The sequence below is a fragment of the Callionymus lyra genome, chromosome 12 (assembly GCF_982586985.1).
Source record: "Callionymus lyra chromosome 12, fCalLyr1.hap1.1, whole genome shotgun sequence".
In the NCBI taxonomy this organism is placed as follows: Eukaryota; Metazoa; Chordata; class Actinopteri; order Syngnathiformes; family Callionymidae; genus Callionymus; species Callionymus lyra.
In genome coordinates this window covers 14,562,808-14,584,431 of record NC_141829.1, presented here as the reverse complement: position 1 = coordinate 14,584,431, position 21,624 = coordinate 14,562,808, and the positions used below count along the sequence as shown (strand labels likewise).

Here is a 21,624-nt window from a genome sequence, read left to right as displayed (position 1 = left end):
GTGTGTGTACTCGTATTTTTATCTGTGTGTGTGTGTGTGTGCTTGTGTTTTTATCTGTGTGTGTGTGTGTGTACTCGTGTTTTTATCTGTGTGTGTGTGTGCTCGTGTTTTTATCTGTGTGGGTGTGTACTCTTGTTTTTATCTGTGTGTGTGTGCGCGTGTGTGTCGGTTTATCTGGGTGTATGTATATCTCTCTCTGTGTGTATCTCTTTGTGTATGTTTATCAGTCTGCGTGTGTGTGTATTTATCTTTGTATGTTTATCTTTGTGTTACTTTATCTTTGCGTGTGTATGTCCCTGTGATGGCGTATCTGTGTGTGTTTATATGTTACTCTGTGTGAGTGTATGTGTGTAGTTGTATTTATGTGTGTGTGTTTGTGTATGGGTGTGTGCGCATGTGTTTATCATTGTGTATTTATCCGTGTGTGTGCATCCCTGTGTGCCTTTGCATCTGTGTGTTTGTGTGCGCGTGTGTGTGTGTGCCTGTGTGTATTGTTTGTGTGTGGTTTCCTCTCACCTGCATGACGTGTGACATCACTTCCCTTGTGAAACTAAAAAGTTTGAAGCCAGGGATCCACCGCCCTCTAGCGGTGACGCCCGTAACAACACGTGTCCAGACTAACCAGATGCATGAAGAACATCTTTGATCGTCGCTAACTTTCCTCCAGTTTTCTGCTTCTGTCTCTCCTGCATGTTTTGAAGACTTGAACTTGTGTTTGTATCTGAGCTTGTGTTCGCTGGTAGACCTGTTTTTGCAAAGCAGCATCTAGAGTTGGACGCCCTGCCATTGACCTCTCTGTCTTCTCTTCACCCAGCGCTAAAGAAGAGTAATATTACTAAATTTTCGAGGGTAAGGAAGTCGTCCAGTAGCACCGCTGTAGTGGTGGAAGTGTCCCGGACCTGGCAAGCATCACTTTATTACCTCCCTCTGCTGCTGGAGCTGCTTGTCTTTCCTGTCGCTTCCATAGATCGTAGAGGCTCGTCTTGTTGTTTCTATTAGACTTTACTTGACTTTATTATCATTATATCTAACCCTAGTACAGCCTCATGTCATCTGAGAAAGAAACAGTGTCTTTGTAACAGCCAGAAAAGGTTTTACAGGTGGTATGTTAAACACCATTTTTTATAATCAATAAATAATCTATTAGTATATAAACTTTTATAATTTAATTAATCCTGTTAAATTATGAATAAATATTGTACGTGTCAACATTTTCTTTATATTCTTAATAAAAGTTAAAAATTAAGTAGCTTTATTTTTACAATAACTTAATAATAATAATAATTTTAAACTAATCCTTTTTAATATGAAGCTAGATTTGTTTCTTACATTTTTAATGCATAAAAAGGGACATTTTCACTTCAATAAAAAAGACTTAAAAACTATTTAATTTAAATTAAAAACTATTTTCAATTGAACTACAAATATGATCCAATAGTATCTTTACTTAAATTTAATAAAATGACATCATTTTACTTTAACAAAAAACGACTTAAAAACGATTTCATTTCAACAACAAACTAAAAATTATATATATATTATTATAAAAAAAACAAAAAATGTTATAAAACTTATCTATTATTAATTATGACTTAGAAAGTATTTTAACTTAACAAAAAAACGACTTGAAAATTATTTTCACTTCAATAAAAAACGACATAAAAAATGTTACTTCATCAAAAACGACTTTAAAACAATTTAATTTCATTAAAAAACGAATTAAAAACTATATTTTCACTTGTATTAAAAAATAAACACTTTACTTTAGTGCAAAACGACTTGAAAAATATATTTTAACTTTAATTAAAAAATGACCCAAAAACGATTTCATTTAAATTAAAACCTAATTTCACTTGTATATATACATTTTCTAAATGACTTAAAAACTATTTCATTTAAATAAAAAAAATAAAAAATGTTTTATATATATATATTTTTCTTAACTATTTTATTTCAATAAAAAGCGAATAAAAAACAATTTTATTTAAATTAAAAGCGAATAAAAAACAACACTTTTTTTTTTTACTTCAATAAAGACGACTTTAAAAACTATTTTCACTTTAATAACGAAAAGACATGAACACTAGTTTACAATAGTTAAAAAAAAGGCTTCTTTACTGTTTAGGGTTAAATCATAAATAAAACTCTATATTTAACGATACAAAGATCATTAAAAAGCGAGTCAGTATAAAAGCAGCTTTGGTGACTCTGACGGGTTCGGGTCTCGTCGGCGGCCATGTTTGATGACCTCACTGGTCAGGCGACAGAAGGTTCTAAAGGTTCTTATGCTGCTTTGAGAGACGGGGCTGCCAGCGCTTCTGAGCATCTCACGGACGCCACTGCTCGGTTCTGACCCGACATCTCATGTTGCAGATCTGAGGAACCAGCCGTACAGACGCGCCGACGCCGTGAGGAGGAGCGTCAGGAGGCGCTTCGACGACCAGAACCTGAGACCCTTGAACGGCAACGAGGTCGTGATATGAGGAGGAGAGGAAGTGAGAGAGCGAGAGAGGAGAGGAAGAAGAGAGAGAGAGAGAAAGTTGAGACGAGGGAGAGCACGTAGAAGTGTGTATACATAAATATATATAATATATATAACATGAAGCGTCTGAAGGTGGATCAGAACCTCAGACGAGACAAGTGCCTGAACTTTTCCTGACGTTTTTTTTTCTTATTTTTCTACTTTTTATTGTTAAAAAAAACAAAAACAATGTCTGGGACGCGTTCCATTTCTACTCGCATTCCACGTACTTGATCATTCCTGACCACTGCGGAGGAACCATCTCGTCTTCATCACACGGACCAATGAGGAGCCTCCATTTTTCCCGCCTGAACTTTGGGACTCATTCCGTACTTAAACCCGTGCGGCCTTGACGGGCGGATCCGAAGCTACAGTCTTTGCTAAGCTAACATGGAAACTGGACTCTTTATCTCCATTAACCACTGCATCTATTCATTGTAATTTTAATGTATAGTATTTAACCACTTTTTGTTTTCTGCAGGCGAAAATGATTCACGAAAAAAGAAAAGAAAAGTACATTTAAAAGAAAAATGTACAGATATTTTGCTACAAGTCGGAATTTCTTTTTTTTTTTTTTAAACAAAGTTGACCAGATGGTTAATATTGTAAATATTGTTCAAACAAAGTTTTCACTGCCTTGAGCGATGCAACTTGAATGTTATTTTAACTTATAGTTTCTTTTTTTTTATGTTTAAATTAAACCAAATGCAGCGGAAACTAGTCACGTGTTGGATCCGCGTTGAAGCTCCTTCTTAACTTTCATCTCGTGACTGGACGTTACTGGCACATGTTTTTGTACTTTTGTCCGAATTTTAGGCAGTTCGTGCTCTGTCGGGAAAACAAATAACATTTTTTTTTGTAAGAAATAGGGAGAGAAGAAGAGGATGTCAACAAATACGACTAAATAAACTATACATGAATATAAAAAAAAAATAAACGTTTGTCGCCTGTTTCTCCTACGTTTTGGATGCGAGCCTGAACGTCACACAGAGTTTTAGCTAATCACCGATTGAGGCTTGAAGTGACGAGATGCTATACCGCGCATATGACATGCTAACACGTTAGCGGTAGCAAAAAAAAAAAGGAAAAATATTACACATTTAAAAAAGTGTACGTATTAATTTGTATGCATTACCTTTCAGACAACTGGAATATTAAATCAGAATCAAAAATTCGTTAAATATTAATTTAAAACGTTCATTTAACTTTAACGTATTAACTCGCTTTTAGCATATATGCTAACACTATCTAATTTAGTGTTACCATATATGCTAACACTCTTGGATCAATAAAGTTTTACCTGACCTTACCTTATTTAGTGTTAGCATATATGCTAACACTATCTAATTTAGTGGTAGCATATATGCTAACACTATCTAATTTAGTGGTAGCATATGCTAACACTAACATGGCTAGTTAGTTAGCTGCGTTTTATGTTAGCTACAGATTTTACACCTTGTTTTACCTCCTTGAGCCCAAATATAAGTAACTTAAAATAATTTAAATGTTTAAACTAACTATAAAATGGAACGTGATTATTCTAAAAGTTTTAAACAATAACATAACAAATGATAGTATTAAGTAAAAATGACTAATGAGATCTTGGATCTACAAATCAAGTGTTTTTAGTGGAGTTAGGAAGACGAGTCGAGCACAGATCAGACTGCGTACAGAGAAACCGTATTTATTACACTTTAATAGATGAACAAATTAAAAAGAAAGAGAGAACGTGCCAGAAAAAACAAAAGCAGTTCTAGAAGAACAAGTCACACCTTCATTCGTTTGTGACGACCAGATATGCTTTTAATGGAATATAAAAAAAAAAATTAACAGCTAAAGGGAACCTAGACAGAAACATTAGAGTAAAAATTGTGGATCACATCATCTTCGGGCCTGGAGAGGCGAGCGTTGCTGCGATTAGCGCTTCGTGAAGGCGTGTTCGATGAAATGTACAAGAAGGTCGTGGAGTCGCGTCGCTCAAGGAGCGTCCAACTGTTCCAGCAAAGTTCTTCTTCTCTTCTCCAGCTCGCCTTCGCTCAGCTCGCTGCCCGACGTGTCCCAGCCGCCCTGAGACCACAACACATTAGTAAGTGATGGAGGTTCATACTAGAGCGATACAATACTATCATACAGTGATGATACAATATATACTGTAGTAACAAGGATATATTTGTAGTATTGTCCAGTACTTAACTCTGGTGTTTCAGAATTTACAGACTACATGACTTTGACTATGACTTGATAAAGTCGTAACTGCTTTTATTCGTTTTCAAACCAAAATATGTCTAAACATCAGCTTTAAAAGCTGCTGGAGTCGACTGTATCCTCTTGTCCTCAGTTGTTACTTTCTTTTATTTGTTTTCAAACCAAAATATGTCTAAACATCAGCTTTAAAAGCTGCTGGAGTCGACTGTATCCTCTCGTCCTCAGTTGTTACTTTCTTTTATTTGTTTTCAAACCAAAATATGTCTAAACATCAGCTTTAAAAGCTGCTGGAGTCGACTGTATCCTCTTGTCCTCAGTCGTTACTTTCTTTTATTTGTTTTTCAAACCAAAATATGTCTACACATCAGCTTTAAAAGCTGCTGGAGTCGACTGTATCCTCTTGTCCTCAGTTGTTACTTTCTTTTATTCGTTTTCAAACCAAAATATGTCCAAACATCAGCTTTAAAGGATGCTGGAGTCACTGTATCCTCTTGTCCTCAGTTGTTACTTTCTTTTATTTGTTTTCAAACCAAAATATGTCCAAACATCAACTTTGAAGGCTGCTGGAGTCACTGTATCCTCTTGTCCTCAGTTGTTACTTTCTTTTATCTGTTTTCAAACCAAGATATGTCTAAACATCAGCTTTAAAAGCTGCTGGAGTCGACTGTATCCTCTCGTCCTCAGTCATCGCTCATATTTCATTGTTTCTCAGCTGCAGAAGACGTAATAGCTGCTGCCATCTAGTGACTGGAAGCTTTAATTGCAACATCAAAATGTTAATTATAAATAGAAAAATAATTGTTTACACAATGTAATGCAATATAAACCAATTATTTAAAAAAAAATGGTTACAACACTGTTGTGAAAAGTATTGTGAAAAGATATTATCTAGAAGTATCTTTCTTCTCCTCTAGCCTTGAACTGAGGACAAATGAAAAAAAAAAAAATCTACCTCTTCTTTCGGCGCCTTCTTTTTCGGCGACTTCTGCTTGGAGTCTGAGCGTGATTTCCCTCGAGACTTGTCTCCGTCTCTGTCCTTCTCCGCCTCCTTCTCTCGCTTCCCTTCCCTTCCCTTCTTCTCGGCGTCGGAGTCGGGCGAGCCCTGCTCATGGAGGGCGACGTCAAGTCGAGAGCTCACAGGTCAACGGGGTCGTGTCGTTCGTTTACTCACAGACTTGTGACGCCTCTTCTTCGCCTTCTTCTTGTGCTTCTTGGACTTCTTGTAGCTTCTCTCTGGAGGTTTCAAAACGGCGTCAGCGTCCGACAGGTCAAACGTTCTTCAAAAATCAAGATCTCACCCGACTCTCCGCTGGAGGAGCGCTCGGACGGAGACTTGGACTGCGACCTCTTCTTCTTCTTGTGGTAGTCGTCCTCCTCAGACTCGGAGCCCTGAAACACACTCGGATTAAACACCCGGAACTTTCCCCGAGAGGTTCTTGTCACCTACGGATCGAGAGCGGGATCGTTTCCTGTGGTGCTTCTTGGACTTCTTGGAGTGTTTCTTGGTCTTGGAGTGGTGATGCTGACACTCGTGCTGCGAGGAGAAACACATCGCGATCAAGATCCGAGCCACTCTTGCTTCGTCGTCGCTCGCACGAACCTCTAAGACGTGAATAAACTCTTTAAATATGCGCTTCCTCTCGGAGTCCAGGGTGACGTCTTCGAACGCTGGTTCTTTGGAGAACCTCTCGCGGACCTGGAACACAGCAGTCACATGATCAATGTCACGTGATCAATCATGATTAAGAGTCATCTTCCATTGACGATCCATTGATGTCAACGTTGACAATTCTTTCTACACTTCCAAGCTACTATATACTGTATAGCAGTTGCAGTATGTAACCACTAGAGGGCTCTGTCTCGATTCAAAAACTTTCTAATACCATTACATTAAAGCCCTTCCAGTAGTCATCGGGCAAAACATTTTTTTGTCAACCCGCTTAAAAGTGAAACTAAATTAAAATAAATAAGATAAGATAATAAGATAAATCACTGAACTATTTGGTCAATAAAGTTCAGACTATAAGGCGCAGTTGATGCTTTAATTAATAATGTTCTTTATCTTTAGACTTAGATTGTATCATCTTGTTCTTTCTCTTTCCTTCTCTTTGTTCTTGTTCTTATTTTATTTTTATTTATTTTTTATGAATAAAGTGCTTTTCCTTGATTTTCTGGAACTCCTGTGTTGTTCTCAGTATTATCTTGACCTTTAAAGTATATACTTTTTTGAGTATCGTTTTGATTGTTTAAGCGCTTTGTGACCCTGGTCTGGAAAAGCGCTATATGAATAAATATTACTTACTTACTTACCTAACCTAACAACAACGTGCCTTACAAACCTTATGCACACAAGCTACACATATTTTTATTTTGTAATTAATTGACATTAATTGTTTAAGCGCTTTGTGACCCTGGTCTGGAAAAGCGCTATATAAATATAAATTACTTACATTTTCAACCCTGTACAATTAACTAGACACTGTTCAAATATACGACAAGTACATGATCATGACGAGGAAGAGTAAAAAAGTACATCTAAACAGTTGATTTTTTCTAAAGGGTTATAATTTGTTATGTGTTTACACTAGAGATGTTGACAACCCTGATCAAGAATATCGATTTTTAATCATCCAAATTAAAAGTGAAAATTAAATCGTTCAAATATCGAAGCTAGTTTTTTTTTACTATGCTTCCCTCTCATAGTAATTCAGGCAACAATAGCACCTGTCAATCTCCCGGCGGAATTGAAATTCAAAGGCTTGAAACGGAATAAACAATAAACCGCGGCACAAGACGTGAGATCTGAGATGCTTTCAAAGTGTCAGTCAAAAGCTGCCGATGAATAACAATCAGGCGTCGACTAGAACCTCAGAGAAGTCGGGAAATCTGGAGACGATTAAGGACCTTGACGTCCACGTTTCTTTTTATAACTTCTCTCCAATAGGTGCTGCAGTGATTTAACCCTTTCAGTCCCTGATACTAATCAATACATGACACACAGAAGAAGATAAGAAGATGTTTGACTCGCCTCCTCCCACGTGGCGTCGGGCTCCAGTGGGGGCGTGGCCTGCTTCAGCATGTTCTTGAACGCCGCCTCTTTCCTCTTCATCTTCCTGGCCTCCTCCTTCTCTCGCTCCCGCTCTCTGGCCTCCGCCTTCTCCAGCAGCTGGTGGACAGTAGTGCAAAAGAAACTCTTTAGAGACTCGGTGGTCGACGGATGAAAGCGTCGACTCGTTTATGTTATTGTCGTTTAGTCGATCGTTAATATATTTTTGTGTGTACGTCGATTCTGCTGCCCCCAGTGTCGGAGCAGTGCCACTGCAACGTCAAACTCCTGATGCCAAATACAACATATATTAAGTAAGTAAGTAAGTAAGTAAGGAAGTAAGTAATTTTTATTTGTATAGCGCTTTTCCAGACCAGGGTCACAAAGCGCTTAAACAATCAAAAGAATATTCAATAAAGTATATACTTTAAAGGTCAAGATAAAGCTGATAACACAACAGGAGTTCCAGAAAATCAAGGAAAAGCCTGTTATACGCGTGTTTACAAAACAAGAGAGGGAGCTCTTGTTCATCCACTTTCAACCTATAAAAAAGTTGAAGGTCATGTGTCAACATTAGTTTTCCTACGTTTATATAAAAACATCTAGACCAGGTGTTAAAAAGTCAATCGTACAAGGAACCAAAACAACTCTTGGTTAAGTTTAGTAAATATGAAATTTGTTATCCACGACCAAGCTTAGTTGTACTTTTAATCTGTTTCTCACACCTTACACATCTTATAGGTCAACATATGAACATTAATCCACTTTAATATTTAAGTAAACCATCCGGTGGGCCACATAAAATTAATTGGTGGTCCGGAGTCTGGCCTTAACAAACCTGATCCAGAGCAAGAATGGCATCGTTTGCACCGAAGAACATTTGAAATTATCTACTTTATATCAGAGGAACTATCCTGGCAGATTGTATTGAATCCTAAAACTTAAGACTCATTTTGAGTCGGGGTTCGGTGACTCACGCTGTTGAAGGCCAGCTTGATGTTCCCGGCGTCCAGTGTGATGGCTCGTTTGTCTGAGCTGATGATGGAGCCGAAGTCATCGAAGCTGGTGTTCACCTCCACAAAGAAGCTCTTGTCCTGCACAAATAAATTATAACAGGATGAGAAACAACTCAATAGATATAAGAATCCTCGACTTGGTAAAACTCACCTTGAGAATATCCTTGATGATCCTCTTCTCATCGTGATAGCGCGCCTTCAGGTCCTCCACGTAGAACTTGAACAGGTCCAGGGGGGTGGAGCCTGAAGAGAGACATGAAACTGAGGGTCACAAAATAATGGTTATTCTTGGCTCATTGTCACGAGGCACGAGTCGCTGCTGTCGTACCAGGCTGCCCGAGCATGTTGGCGAAGCGGACGTCGGAGCTCAAGGTCGGGTACATCTCCATCCAGGCGGACATGGAGTGCAGCTGGCCGTGGTCGTGGAGCTCATCCAGAAATTTCTAAAAAGGGACGAGAATGACTTGAAAAACATCCTTAAGATTCATGAGATCCACATCTTTCTGTAAAAGGTATAATAAGAAGCAACAATAGTCTGTATTCACCTGGAAGGACTCTCTGTTCTTGCGTTGTCTCCTTCTCTCTCTTAAAAGAGTCTTCTGCTTCTCCTCCTCCTCTTCCTTCTCTAGAGCACGGATGTGCTCCTCGAAGCATATCAGAGCGTCCTCTTTGTCCATGTCTGTCGTGGAAAAACCCCCATTAAAGTCAACATTTATAGTTTAAAATTGAGTTAGTAGACGGTAATCTTCTCACTCTGAAGCTCCTCGTCCTCTGCAAATGTAGGATTGTCCAGAAGGTACTGCTGCGCCTCAGACCAGGTGGTGCGGTAGGTAACGTTAGCCATGTTGTCCAGGATGTTCTTCAGAGCCTCCCAGTTTCTCTTTCTCAGCTGCTTAGCTTGTTCCTGATATAAAACAAATTTAAAGTTTTGCCTCGTCTTATGAACCTGAACTGATGCGGGCTTACCTTCTCTTTCTTGGCCAGGTAGAACAAAACATCCTCATAGATCTCCAGCCGGTCCCTCTCTGGAACGCAGCTCCAGACCTCCTGATCCCCGAACATCTGCTCCGCTTTCCTGGATTGTATTCAAACAAAGATTCAATAAGAAAATCTTATTTTGCCTCAAACTCCCACATGATGGCAGCCTTTCCCTGACCACGCACTTTCGCACTTGAGGTTCTTACGCAGCCCATCATGAGAACATCTGTCCAGGGATAATTGAAAACTCATGAATTCTTTATTGGAGTCGTCACCTCACGCGTGATTGCCCCAAACACTGAGTTAAAGCCATTAAAACTGCAGATGAGACTACATAAGACAACGACTGGTGTCATCAAGAGAGTGCATCTCACTTGTTACATGATTGTTTTACTTCTTAACGTCATCGAAAAAAAGAGCATGAGAAATTACCCCCAGCATGGAGGGACATTATTATTTAATTTTTAATAAACCAAAACACCCCTTCTTTGTTCATTAGTTTTACCAATTGCGCTCTGTTTTTTTTAAGAATTGAAAATCAAAAAGGAGTTCTCACTGCCCCAAAGTCAATTCTTTTTATTAATTTATACCGTCTTCATTTTTAGTTTTAGATTTGTTTTTCCAAAATTGCTACATTATTTATCGTTCAGCGCCTAAAACGTGAGGCTGAATAAACATGAGTTGGTTTTACATACTTTGTAATCAAGTAATGAAACCACAAAAAATTTAAATGACATTTTTGTACAGCATCAAGATGCACTCAATGACCACAAAGTGACTCTCTGAACAGGCAGATTGTCCAGGGGTCATGACCTCCAGTAAGATCGATGAAACACAATCCTTCTGGTTTTACACTTTGAACATTTTGAAACTTGCAACAGCTTTTGATTCTCATGCACACACAAGACTTCAAGAATACTCAATGCCCTCAAGTAATTTGTACTTCTTTTAAAAACCCATTGGTTTTGGAAAATATACTTCTCACGACACCTTTTGTTGATACACGACACCAACGACAACTTCTGACTTGATTTAAGTTGATTAAATGACCATATGACATACATAATGATCACATAAACGATCATAAGATGGCTTTAAGTAACATTATTAACAAATAAACATAAACCCAAGTTTGAAGTAAAATATTGTATTCAGTAAAAAGAATAGTATAAATAACAGAAATAATAATAATGTTGATTCTTTTTAATCTTAATAAATATCGTGTCAGATTTCAGTTTATAAATGGATTGACTACAGGTGAAAATGTTCTATTGATATTATCATCAACATACCGACACTGAAGTAAGGAACAAGATGTGATAAAACAAACATAATGAAACCATCCTTATAGAGTTCAGGTTAAACAACAATTGTAAAGCTGACTCACTTGTATCTAGTAGTTGATGTCATCTTATCATGATTCTCCAAGAACCTCTGGAAGGTTTCTTTGGACTCCTTGTACTTGATTCGGGCCTCCTCTTTCTCCTCCTTCTCGGTCTGGACTTTGTAGGCGTTGAACGCCTGCTTCTTCTCGCTCAGCTTTGGAAGAGCACTTGACGGGAGATATTAGAAAAAAAGATTAGAAAAAGATGCTGTTTCACACAATAACAACCAGATCAAACATAATTACCTGTAGCGTGGATCATTAATGATCATTTTCATCGCCTGTTCCCAAGAGGAGTTTGACGACACACCCTGTCAAAACAAGATTTAAACCCATTAAAGATGATGATTTAGATGAACCTAACAAAATACTTCACTTCTATAAAGTTTTGAACAAGTACAGATGTTGGTTCGGGTTCACGACTGCGACACTTTTGCTCGAAGACTTATGGATGGAGGCCTGAGAGCCTTGCAATGGTAATAATTCAAGCAAATGCCACTAGGGACTTATGTAAGTGCCCTTTTCTGCCACTCGTCTCCATCGGGGAGCGACTCCTTCATTCATAATGAACCCACTCCGCCACGCGCTCGCCTTGTCGGTTGTCACAGTTGTTCCGGCTCGATGAAGCGTGTCACTTTTGCTCACTGTCTTAATCCCAGCCAGCTCTGTGCCGTCGATCCAATAAAACTAATCATGAAGCCATTAAGATATTTGCGGGTAACAAAAAATGAAGCAACGGAACCTCAAAGGAAAGGTCGGTGGACCAAATTAAAAAGAGTCTAAATATAGCGGCGTTCAAGGTGGGTGGGGCGCGCGTCACCTTCCACAACAGGAGGCAGGAGATGAGCTGCTGATCTGTGCCGCCCAAGCGGTTCATGACGAGGTTCACAGACGAGATCAGATAGTAATAGATTTTCTTACCCGCTGAAGGTTTGAACTTGAAAAAAAGGTCACGATGAAACACCTGAACTTACTCGAGAAAACCTTGGCAGGTTGATAAAGAACCAGGTACTTGGAGAATATTAGGGAGATCAGCCTTGTGATTGAGGGAACATTTTAACTTCATTCTGATCACATGAACTAACGGCAAATAAAGGCAGATTAAAAAAAAACGACTATATAGACAAGTTGCTATTTATTAAAAAAAAGAGTTCAATTCCAAAAACATTTAACGACAGTAATTGAGTAGACACATGGCTTTAAGTCACCACGGTGGGTTCGAGCAATGCCAAGAGACTAACAGAGCTAAGAGCAGTTTGGAAAAAGCAGTCTGTGTTGATAAAGCAGAAATGCTTGTGAAATAATCATGCTGTTGTTTAAGAGATAAGTGAAGTTTACATCGTGGGTTTGATTAGTTCATTTGAAATTTTTATGTATTTATTTGATTTAAAACAGTGTTTGCAATTTATTTTCCTTTTAAAGATGTTCGTGTCTTTAATACAGTGTTGTCCAGTTTTATTGTTGGTATTGAAAAGGTTTTTATGAATAATGAAAAACGGTGATGATAGAAAACATATTTGAATTCAGACTTAAAGGTCATATTAGAAGTAAATTGAAATGTGAACTTTAATGAAGGGCTTCATGCTTTACTTTCCTCTTCCCTCCTCAGTCAAAAGAATCAAAATGAATAGAGTTAAAACATTCATTTATGACCTGCATCAAGAGGCAGACCAGTCTGTGCCCGAGACTGGACGAGAAAGCGTTGTTACAAAGATGCAGCACAACATCTCGTCTCTGCTGTGGCGCGACTTTGGCATCATCTACATGCTAAACTCATCTGACAGCACAATCACACTCACCTTCTCCTTCAGCAGCTCTTTGAAAGCCTGCTTTGCTTCTTCTTTTGTGTTCCACTTGTAAACCTTCTTCTGTGGCTCCGGTCGTTCTTCTTTAGCCACTTCAGCACTGCAGATAAAGAAAGGTGATGCAATTTCTGTCTGTTTAATGGCTTTAAGAAATTAATACTTTTAAATTGAGTTAATTTACCAGTCAGTCTACAAATCACCAACATCTTTTTTAATGGTGTAAGGAACCCTTTGAAATGTCAAATAATTTTGCATGCGAGTGTAATTTTTGTTATATGAACCAGTACAGATACTTTAAAGACTGGAGAAAGCTTCTTTCCCAGACATAGATTTTTACCTGGCTGTGGCCTCTGCAGCGGCTGTACTCTCTGAGGAGACTATCGGGGCATCTGTGGTCTTGACCTCAGCTGTGTGCTGCACAGCCACCTGGGGGAGGATTTCCTCCGAGACTTGGTTTGCTGTTGCCGCCTCTGCCTCCGTTACTGTTGCTATAGGAGCTGAAGAATCCGTCTGCGGCATCGGAGCTGAGGCGTTGACAGAAGCCGTTGTCTCTGATGTGCTGCAATTACAAAACATAAAATAGCTTTTAGCGTTAACAGTTTAAAAACGTTGCGTTCAACCAATCAAAAACAGCATAATTGATTATTTGCATCAATACTATTTTTAACTACAACATTTAATTCTGATTAAGACGCATGAAAACCACTCTCACCCATTTTCCTCTGCTTTAATCATTGCTGAAAAAGAAGAAAGAACATAGTTGTTAACTGTGCAGATAAACACGTCTACCTGGTCAAAGGAAAAACAAATGTGTTACCTTCCAAATCTTCCAGGTCTTTAGGTTTGGTCCATCTGGATTCCTTTGTCTGAGAGTTGTAATAGTATGGCTTCCCAGTGTCAGACTTGTACTCTTTCCATGGACACTTAGAAAGCATTTGCTATAAAAGAAAGAAAATATACATATTCAGCCACTCCACATTTTATCAGTAAACTCAACAATATATCATAATGGAGCACATATGGCACAATATTTATTGAAACAGTTTTTACTTCTGCGGGAGACTTGAGATCATCTGGTTTCTCCCAAGTGGACTGCTTGGTGTCTGTATTGTAATAATAAGTCTTCCCATCCAGTGACTTGTGTTCGGTCCACAGGGATTTCTAAAGGTGATAAAGAAAATATGCACAATTAAAAAAACGACCGAATACACACCTTTTCCTTTGCATGTAAAGAAAGTGATCGTTGACTTTAAAATAAACCAAGAACCGCGATAAAATGGCAGCGAGAAATACATTTTAAGCATTAATTAAAATTATTGTTAGCCAAATAAATCTTTTGGCGAGAGCAAACAATAATACAAGTAGAATTATTTTTTGAATATTATATATATATATATATATATATATATATAAAATCGTCAGCAAACAGTCAGCAGATTGTTTTCACCCCATGTTTTCAAAAAATAATAATCATTATTTAAAATGTATGTTTAGGGAAAAATTATAAAATAACGCAGTTCTTTTTATTTGAATAAAATTCAGGTAAAAATTTGCATTTTAGAGAAAGAAAAGGAAAAAGCAACTGCTCGTCGGTCATGAATCAAATCACAACAGAGGCAGTCAAAAAGCTGCTAAGAGTAAAACCCATTTCAACATAACTAATGACCGTTATTACTTTTTGTCACGAAACAAATGTGAATTTTGAAATGTTGACAAACAGAAAACACATATTGAGAGTTTAACCCTGCAGGGAACATCAATGTTTGACAGGTATTTTCTTAAAAATCAGACTGATCAATACCATGACCACTTACATTTATAATCACTTAAAAAAAACTCTGACTCACCTTCTTAGTTTGCTCTTCCTGTGGAGATCCATTTGTCTGCAAGGAGAGATGCAGTAAGTAAGTGTAAGAACAATATTGAACATGCGACTCGAGTATTTAACTTACCGTTGACCCAGGTGCAGCTACAGCAGCCATGTTAAATAAAAACAAGATTTAGATACAGATAAACAATATTTCAACGACTAAAGATTTAAGTAAAATGTTTTTTACCTGTGGTTTCGACGCCAGGCTTTAGAAAAGAAAAAGAAAATTGCTTAATTTTAATACTTATAACAGATATGAAACAAACTTAGATTGCGCTGGAAGTGGCTTACATAAAATTGAGATTATTCAATCTTGAATTAAACAGCAGCCTGACTTTAAAGTATTTTAGTCAGAGACTGATTTTCACGTAATCCCATGAACAAATAGTTTATTTATCAAATAATGAATGACAACTTTAAAAAGGAAAATTAATTATATCGAAGGCTGTCAATTCTGACAACAGCAACCTAAATACTACTGTGATAATGGTGTATAACTTAAAATTTTTCCTGTTTGACCTGCTATTTTTCAATCAGTGTAAACATAGAAAACACTTTAAAGCATCTCATATCCGGCAGAAGTGTTATTTGGCTGCCTAGTGACTTCTCTTGGTGTTTACAGGTCGCAGTGGAAGTGTGAAACAGAGTGAGAAGATTTACCGGCCCTGCTGGTTGTAAAGTCGCAGCTGGCAGACGAGGGGGCAGCATCATCCCTGGGATCATAGGTGGCAACAGGCCCTGCATCTAAGAAAGGAAACATCATGAAATATTCATCTGGCATTTCCATAGCAGTTGGAGGAAGCATACGCGTTGAGACACAGCAAGAGACAGGGTGTTGGCACCTGTGTGGAAGGTGAAATAGAGTGAGAAAGTGAGACTGCTGGAGGATGGGGATGCTGTTAATATCTACGCCTCCGTGAGAACACATCCCGAAATCGGTGACACATTAACATGTATGTTCTTAGCTTTAAGTATTAATGCATATTAATCTTATTTTATGGATATTTATTTAAGCTACTGAACATGACAGTTCAGTCCAAACTTAGGACGTTGAAGAGGAGTGCAAAGTGCCCACATTCAAAGTAATCGATGAAACCGATGATGTCCTACCCAGTTTTGGGTGATATAACATATATTTCAAGTACAATAGTATTGTATCACAATAGTATTCTTGGCAGAAAAACTACACATAAGCTTATTGATAAACCTGCCACACGTCATGTGCTGATACCGTCATGCAACATAATGAGATGCTTCCTTAAATCATGTTATTTGAAATAAAAAGTGTTTTTTCTTTACTACATCAGTCAGATTAAACTGACCAAAGGCAAGAGAATAGACTTCAGTCAGAGAACATTTTAAAAGGCAAAAATAAAAAAACATGACCAACATAAATTTAAGCATAAAAGATAAGCACAGTTTTTAAGTTTCTGTGCATGAATTTACCACAACAGCAAAAAGTATGGATTTGATTGTAGAATAGTTTTGGTTATATTACACTTGAAGGCTGATCGTCGCCACTTTTAACGGTGGGTTTTGTTCATCACCAACATTAATCGTCTGAATGCAAAATGATTTCTTGTTGGCTTTGGGATATATATTGATATATTTCTAAGCGAAAACACTTTGCAGCTAAATGTGTTAAAAGCTAAAACTCTGGTTATTGCCCCTGATGACAAAATGTCAAGGTTGAATTAAAATCAATTAAAATTGAATTGAATTGTATGGGAGTTGTATTTGACAAAGACGCGTCAGTAGTGCAACACTGCAAAAATAGCTCAACTCAGGAAAATGGTGCCACAACACGATCTGGATCTTAAAATCCCTTTCTTCTTCTTCCGACAGTAACAGTTTATTTTCGTGTCCAAACAAGAAGCAACTGCCTCCCCTGCAGTTAATACAATACTGACCAGCACTAGTAGGAGAACTCACATTTCCCCAATCTTTAAAACTCTACATTGGCTGCCAATTTAAACATTTTGGTTTAACTTTCAGAGCTATTCATGGTCAGGCCTGTGAATCAGAATCTGCTGATGGTTCCTGAACACGCTTCCGGACCAGAGGAGAGAAATCCTTCCAGGCTGTTGCTCCTAAGCTTTGGAATGATCTTCCTCTCCTTCTGTGTTTAATGGTGTCTACTGACTCCTTCAAGAAAAATCTTAAGACATTTTGATTAGTTCAGGCTTTTTTCTAACTATTTTATGTTTGTCACTGTGTCATCTTAACCTTCTAAAGTTTTTGAATTTGCATGAATTTTTAAACTGTGTAATGTTTTGATGTTTAAGCACTTTGCGACCCTGGTCTGTGAAAGGTGCTTTACAAATAACTATTACCGACTTACCATTTCCAAATAAAGGTAAAGAAAAAGTAAGCAGTTTCGAAAACAATTACCTGTGCCAATGGTGGCATCATCCCAGGTGGAAGAATACCTTGCGGCATTGGGGTCATGGTTGGAGGTCGCTGACCCAATCCAGGGGGTATTCCCATGGGCGGATAGTGAGGCGGTATTCCCGGTGGTCCCATCTAAGTTAATGAATTGAACAGAAGTTATTCATAATGTACAAACTGATTTTCACAATTTATAGATTCTGTTTATTTTTTAAACTAAAATGGCTAGTTAATTAGAAAATTAATTATATTATACAATATTTTCCATCACCGACTTACAAAGGGGGGAGGCATTCCCGAGGGTGGAACACCTTGGTAAGGAGGTGCTTGACTTGGGCCATTATTAGCCTCCGATGAAGACTGTCATGAATAAGAAACACCAGTGGTTAATTGGTGAGAAAGTTTGATTGAATTCTTTATTTGATATTTAATATAAATGAATCACTAAATCATGACATGCTGATTCTTCATTGTTCATTGTTGTCGATTCATTCATTGTTGACCATTTCATTTTGTGGATTATTTATTTTAATGTCTTATTTAATGTCTTTTCAATTGTCTACTTCACGTTTTGCATCGTGGGTCTGAGAGGACTACAATTTTCATCTATGCTGTATGTCTTGATACATGTATATTTGACAATAAAATACCTTTTACCTTCATCCAGGTTATTAATTAAGACCACTTGTTTTCACCCAAAAGTTTTGCCATAGTCTTTCTTTAAATATAATCTCTTTTAATCTTCTTTATATTGTAGATTATAGAACTGACACAGACCTTTATAGCTCTAATAAACAATTATATGATGTTTTAATTTGTAACCTGCAGTAGCTTTTGAGGTTAACCTGAATTATCTTTACATCAGTATGGTTCAGGTCTGTGAAAGGCACTGGAATAATGAAATATTATTTATCCATGAATTAAAGAGGCGCGAATTGAATTGGCATACAAATAAACAGACAAACAAATGACGTGATGTCATTAAAACGGTATCGTTTTTTTATGCAGAAAGTGTAGCAAAACTTCCCATCGAATGTATTTTTCAACATTACATTATGAACAACCTCTGAGTTAATAAGATGCAAAGAGTACATACAAAAGATACATAGTTTTATTTCCAGATGTAGTTGAACAAAAAAAAACGTTATACCGGTATCAAGTCGATGCTAAAGTTAGCATTCGATGTGTTTCTTAACTATTTGAGTGTTTTCTTGTTTAGGTTAAACGCTGCGTGTGTATAATAGTACTGCAAATAAAAGGGTTGCCAGCGTGAAAGTAAAGAAACAAGTGTACTGTAGTATAAAATATAGAAGTTATTGCGGAGTGATGTGCTAACTTAGCCATGCGCTATCAAGACATGCTAACCGGCGCGTTATTGAGCTTATTGTTCCATCATATTACTGTAGAAAATAACCTTTCCGGTGATATTTAAGTTGCGAATATCGAAGGAACAAAAGTCGAATGTATTCACAAATATCTTTGTGGTTAATACATAGTTATTATGAATGACTGGACTTACCATGATGACCCGCGGATATGAAACTCGGAAATGCTTGGTCACATCACAACAACGAGGAATCTGATTGGCTGTCGACGCCGTGCCTGCGATGAGCGTAATGATGTCACGGGGGCGGTAGTGTTCTGATAAAATATAAAATACTTTTGGATTCTTTGTCTCCTGTTTTTGTCACCAAGAGTAAAATTATTGTCAACACTACATGTAAAATTAATTTATAGTAAAACTATGATAAACCGGATCAATCGAATGTTTATTTATAAGAATTTGTTTTATATTTGTTAGGTTAGGTAGAACTTTATTGATCCCTCAGGAGGTCTCCTTCGGAAAATTGTTTTTTTCCAATAGCCACAGCAAATACAGCAATTTTTCATAAAAAATAATCAAAATAAAATAAGAACAAGATCAAAGAGAAATAAAGAGAAAGAACAAGATGATAAAATCTGTCTAAAGATAAAGAACATAATGACATTAACATTTATTTTAACCGAAAATGTATTCTATAATCATATACGTGTTTATTTTTTAATTTATGAATAACCTATGAGATATATTAAACTAACTCCAAACTAATACATGCTTTTTTTGCTATTTGCCACATCAAATTATATAATGTTCTTTAAACAATAATCCTTGTTATAATAAAAAAGAATAATAACAGTTGTATTTCTTATTTAATAGAACACTTTTTTTTTCTTCAGCGCAGTTTTTAAGTTTCTGTGCAACAAGTTACCACAACAGCAAAAATTATGGATTTGATTGTATAATAGTTGTAATTTATATGCACATTTATAAGTAAGTAAGTAAGTAATTTTTATTTAAAGAGCGCTTTTCCAGACCAGGGTCACAAAGCGCTTAAACAATCAAAACAATACTCAATAAAGTATATAATTTAAAGGGCAAGATAAAACTGATAACACAACAGGAGTTCCAGAAAATCAAGTAAGCAGATGTTTTTTTTTTATTACATTTGAAGGCTGATCATCGCCACTTTTAATGTAGCGGTTGTTGGTTTTGTCATTCATTTACAAAAGCATTGGTAGGTTTTGTTCATCACCAACATTTACTTTTTATATGCAAAATGATTGGATTGTTGGTTTTGTTTAATTAAGTTGTGAACTTCAAAGTAGAGGTTTTCTTTCAGAAATAAACAATAAATAATATAAATTCCATGTACTTTAATGCATAAATAAAACAATAACATTAATAATACATTTAAAAAAGTATTTTGTGCGAATGTAATTGTCGTTTATATCAAATTATGATGGAATGTCTGGATTAATAGTAATTTTATCGACCTGTTTACTCCAACGCTTCTTTATTTCAACACTAACTAATTAAATAAGCTTTTTTTTTTTCTATCTTATCTTTTCATATCATTCTTTCACTTCCTGTAGCCACTTGTGAGACGTGTTTCTCTGCAACACCATAATGATGAAAGACATATCCCCTCACTGGTCGTGATGGAGGAAACAGGTGCCAATTTCAGATGCTTGGAGTTGCTGGCGTTCAGACATAGCAAAATTACCTCTGTGTATTGGGGATCATTTTGGAGGAACTGGCTATGATTTCCCAATTACCGGCAACTGCGATACAGCTCTTATGGCTGTAGGTCGCTGAAAGCATTTCAGTTTGTCATCCTTCTCCCTCTCTTGCTGTACTTGTTTTTCTTCTTAAGGTCATTTATCTTTGTTTCAAACATTCAATCAATTATTCAATAAATGAAAAAATTCCAATTCATCATTTTGTGACACTTTTAAATCACCTTTAAAATCATTAAATGCGTATTATTCCCACCAAATTGCCTCTAAGAAAGCTTCCAAAGCTGACATTTTGAGAGAATCCTTCAAGGGAGTTGCTGTTATTGGAGTGTGAAGCATGCGACAAAGACTTTTGGAAACAGATGAGCCCTCTCTAGAGTTAGACAGAAATAAACCCTGATGCATTGCTGACAAATGCCAGATAATTCCCTATCCATTCTCGTAACAAGCTCAAATGAAAAAAAAAAGAAAAAAGCTAATGGTGAGGTGCAGTGATGGATTGAACTTCAGTTTAATGATGGGAGGCAGTCAAGCACAACATTTCCCAAACAATCCTTACAGAAATCAACATTTTGATTTGCATCTAAATGAATATTTAAAGGTTGGGATGATTAATGAAGTTTTCAAGATGTGTTTATTTTACCATGAAGGATGTGCTAAAAAAATATGTCTAATAAAATAAAAGGAATTAATGCAGATGTATTATTTTATATGTTTTGTATAAAAATAAATGGGCATTATACACAAATGAACATAAAAGCACATATTTAGACGGATTTTACATGAAATTGTCAAAGCTCGATCATATTCTGCATTTAAACTTTTGTCATAATCTTTATTATTTTATTTGGTCCTTCACCCTTGTGTGCTCACTTGACAGGTTAATGACACCTGGCTGGAACGAATCTGCAATCAGCTCCCCTGCAGCTGCTACATAAGCTTTCTGGTTCCAGTCCGTGGTGTCAGATCGTCTCGTGCCCTGCATGTTCATGTTCTCTCATTTTGTATTTTACGTGTTTCTGAATCTCCACATGCTTTCAGTTTCCTCCTCTATTGTTTTTCTTTACTGCTGCAAGCTTAATGACAACTTTGGTGTATTTGTTTTGTTTTTCAATATATTCCTTGTGTTTTCTTCCGTGATGGGTCTGATTTATGGCTCTTGAAAGTTTCCAGGTTTATCCTTCCGGTCTGGTTAACGCCTTTGTTTTGGCTTTTCTTTTTTTGGGGGGGGCGTCAAATAAATTGCAAACTTAATCATGCTCTGTCGAGTCTTGCTTTGTCCAGTTACCATCCGCACATAGTTTCAGTTTTTATCAGAACTTTTTTTGGTTTAATTTGTTTCCCTATCCTTTAA

At 36.9% G+C, this 21,624-nt stretch overlaps 2 protein-coding genes across 8 annotated transcripts in view; one reads left to right on the top strand and one right to left on the bottom strand.

Moving 5' to 3' along the window:
• Nucleotides 1-3,458, top strand: part of fmnl2a (formin-like 2a) — a 54,344-nt gene extending 50,886 nt beyond the window's left edge. For 2 of the 6 annotated variants that reach the window (XM_087803445.1, XM_087803443.1), the window contains 2 exons: nucleotides 815-902; nucleotides 2,374-3,458. In XM_087803445.1, the coding sequence (XP_087659571.1) occupies nucleotides 815-902; nucleotide 2,374 (89 nt within the window). In that variant the 3' untranslated portion in view covers nucleotides 2,375-3,458. The other 4 variants (XM_087803442.1, XM_087803440.1, XM_087803441.1 and 1 more) reach the window with 3 other exon arrangements.
• Nucleotides 3,459-4,189: 731 nt separating this feature from the next.
• prpf40a (PRP40 pre-mRNA processing factor 40 homolog A) lies at nucleotides 4,190-18,789 on the bottom strand. Of its 2 annotated transcripts, XM_087804120.1 has the most exons (27): nucleotides 18,733-18,789; nucleotides 17,493-17,573; nucleotides 17,217-17,348; nucleotides 15,486-15,569; nucleotides 15,013-15,031; nucleotides 14,908-14,924; nucleotides 14,803-14,838; nucleotides 14,006-14,116; nucleotides 13,773-13,893; nucleotides 13,668-13,692; nucleotides 13,293-13,514; nucleotides 12,950-13,055; nucleotides 11,397-11,461; nucleotides 11,154-11,318; nucleotides 9,755-9,863; nucleotides 9,542-9,692; nucleotides 9,334-9,467; nucleotides 9,117-9,231; nucleotides 8,940-9,031; nucleotides 8,750-8,866; nucleotides 7,755-7,892; nucleotides 6,327-6,422; nucleotides 6,174-6,260; nucleotides 6,025-6,115; nucleotides 5,898-5,959; nucleotides 5,679-5,828; nucleotides 4,190-4,588 (listed from the first exon to the last, which is right to left on the bottom strand). In XM_087804120.1, the coding sequence occupies exons 1-27, from the start codon at nucleotides 18,733-18,735 to the stop codon at nucleotides 4,499-4,501; spliced, it is 2,619 nt and encodes an 872-aa protein (XP_087660246.1). In that variant the 5' UTR covers nucleotides 18,736-18,789; the 3' UTR covers nucleotides 4,190-4,498. The 2 variants fall into 2 exon arrangements, with proteins under 2 accessions (XP_087660246.1, XP_087660247.1); XM_087804121.1 differs by lacking the exon at nucleotides 17,493-17,573 and having other exon boundaries at nucleotides 18,733-18,782.
• Nucleotides 18,790-21,624: the final 2,835 nt, after the last annotated feature.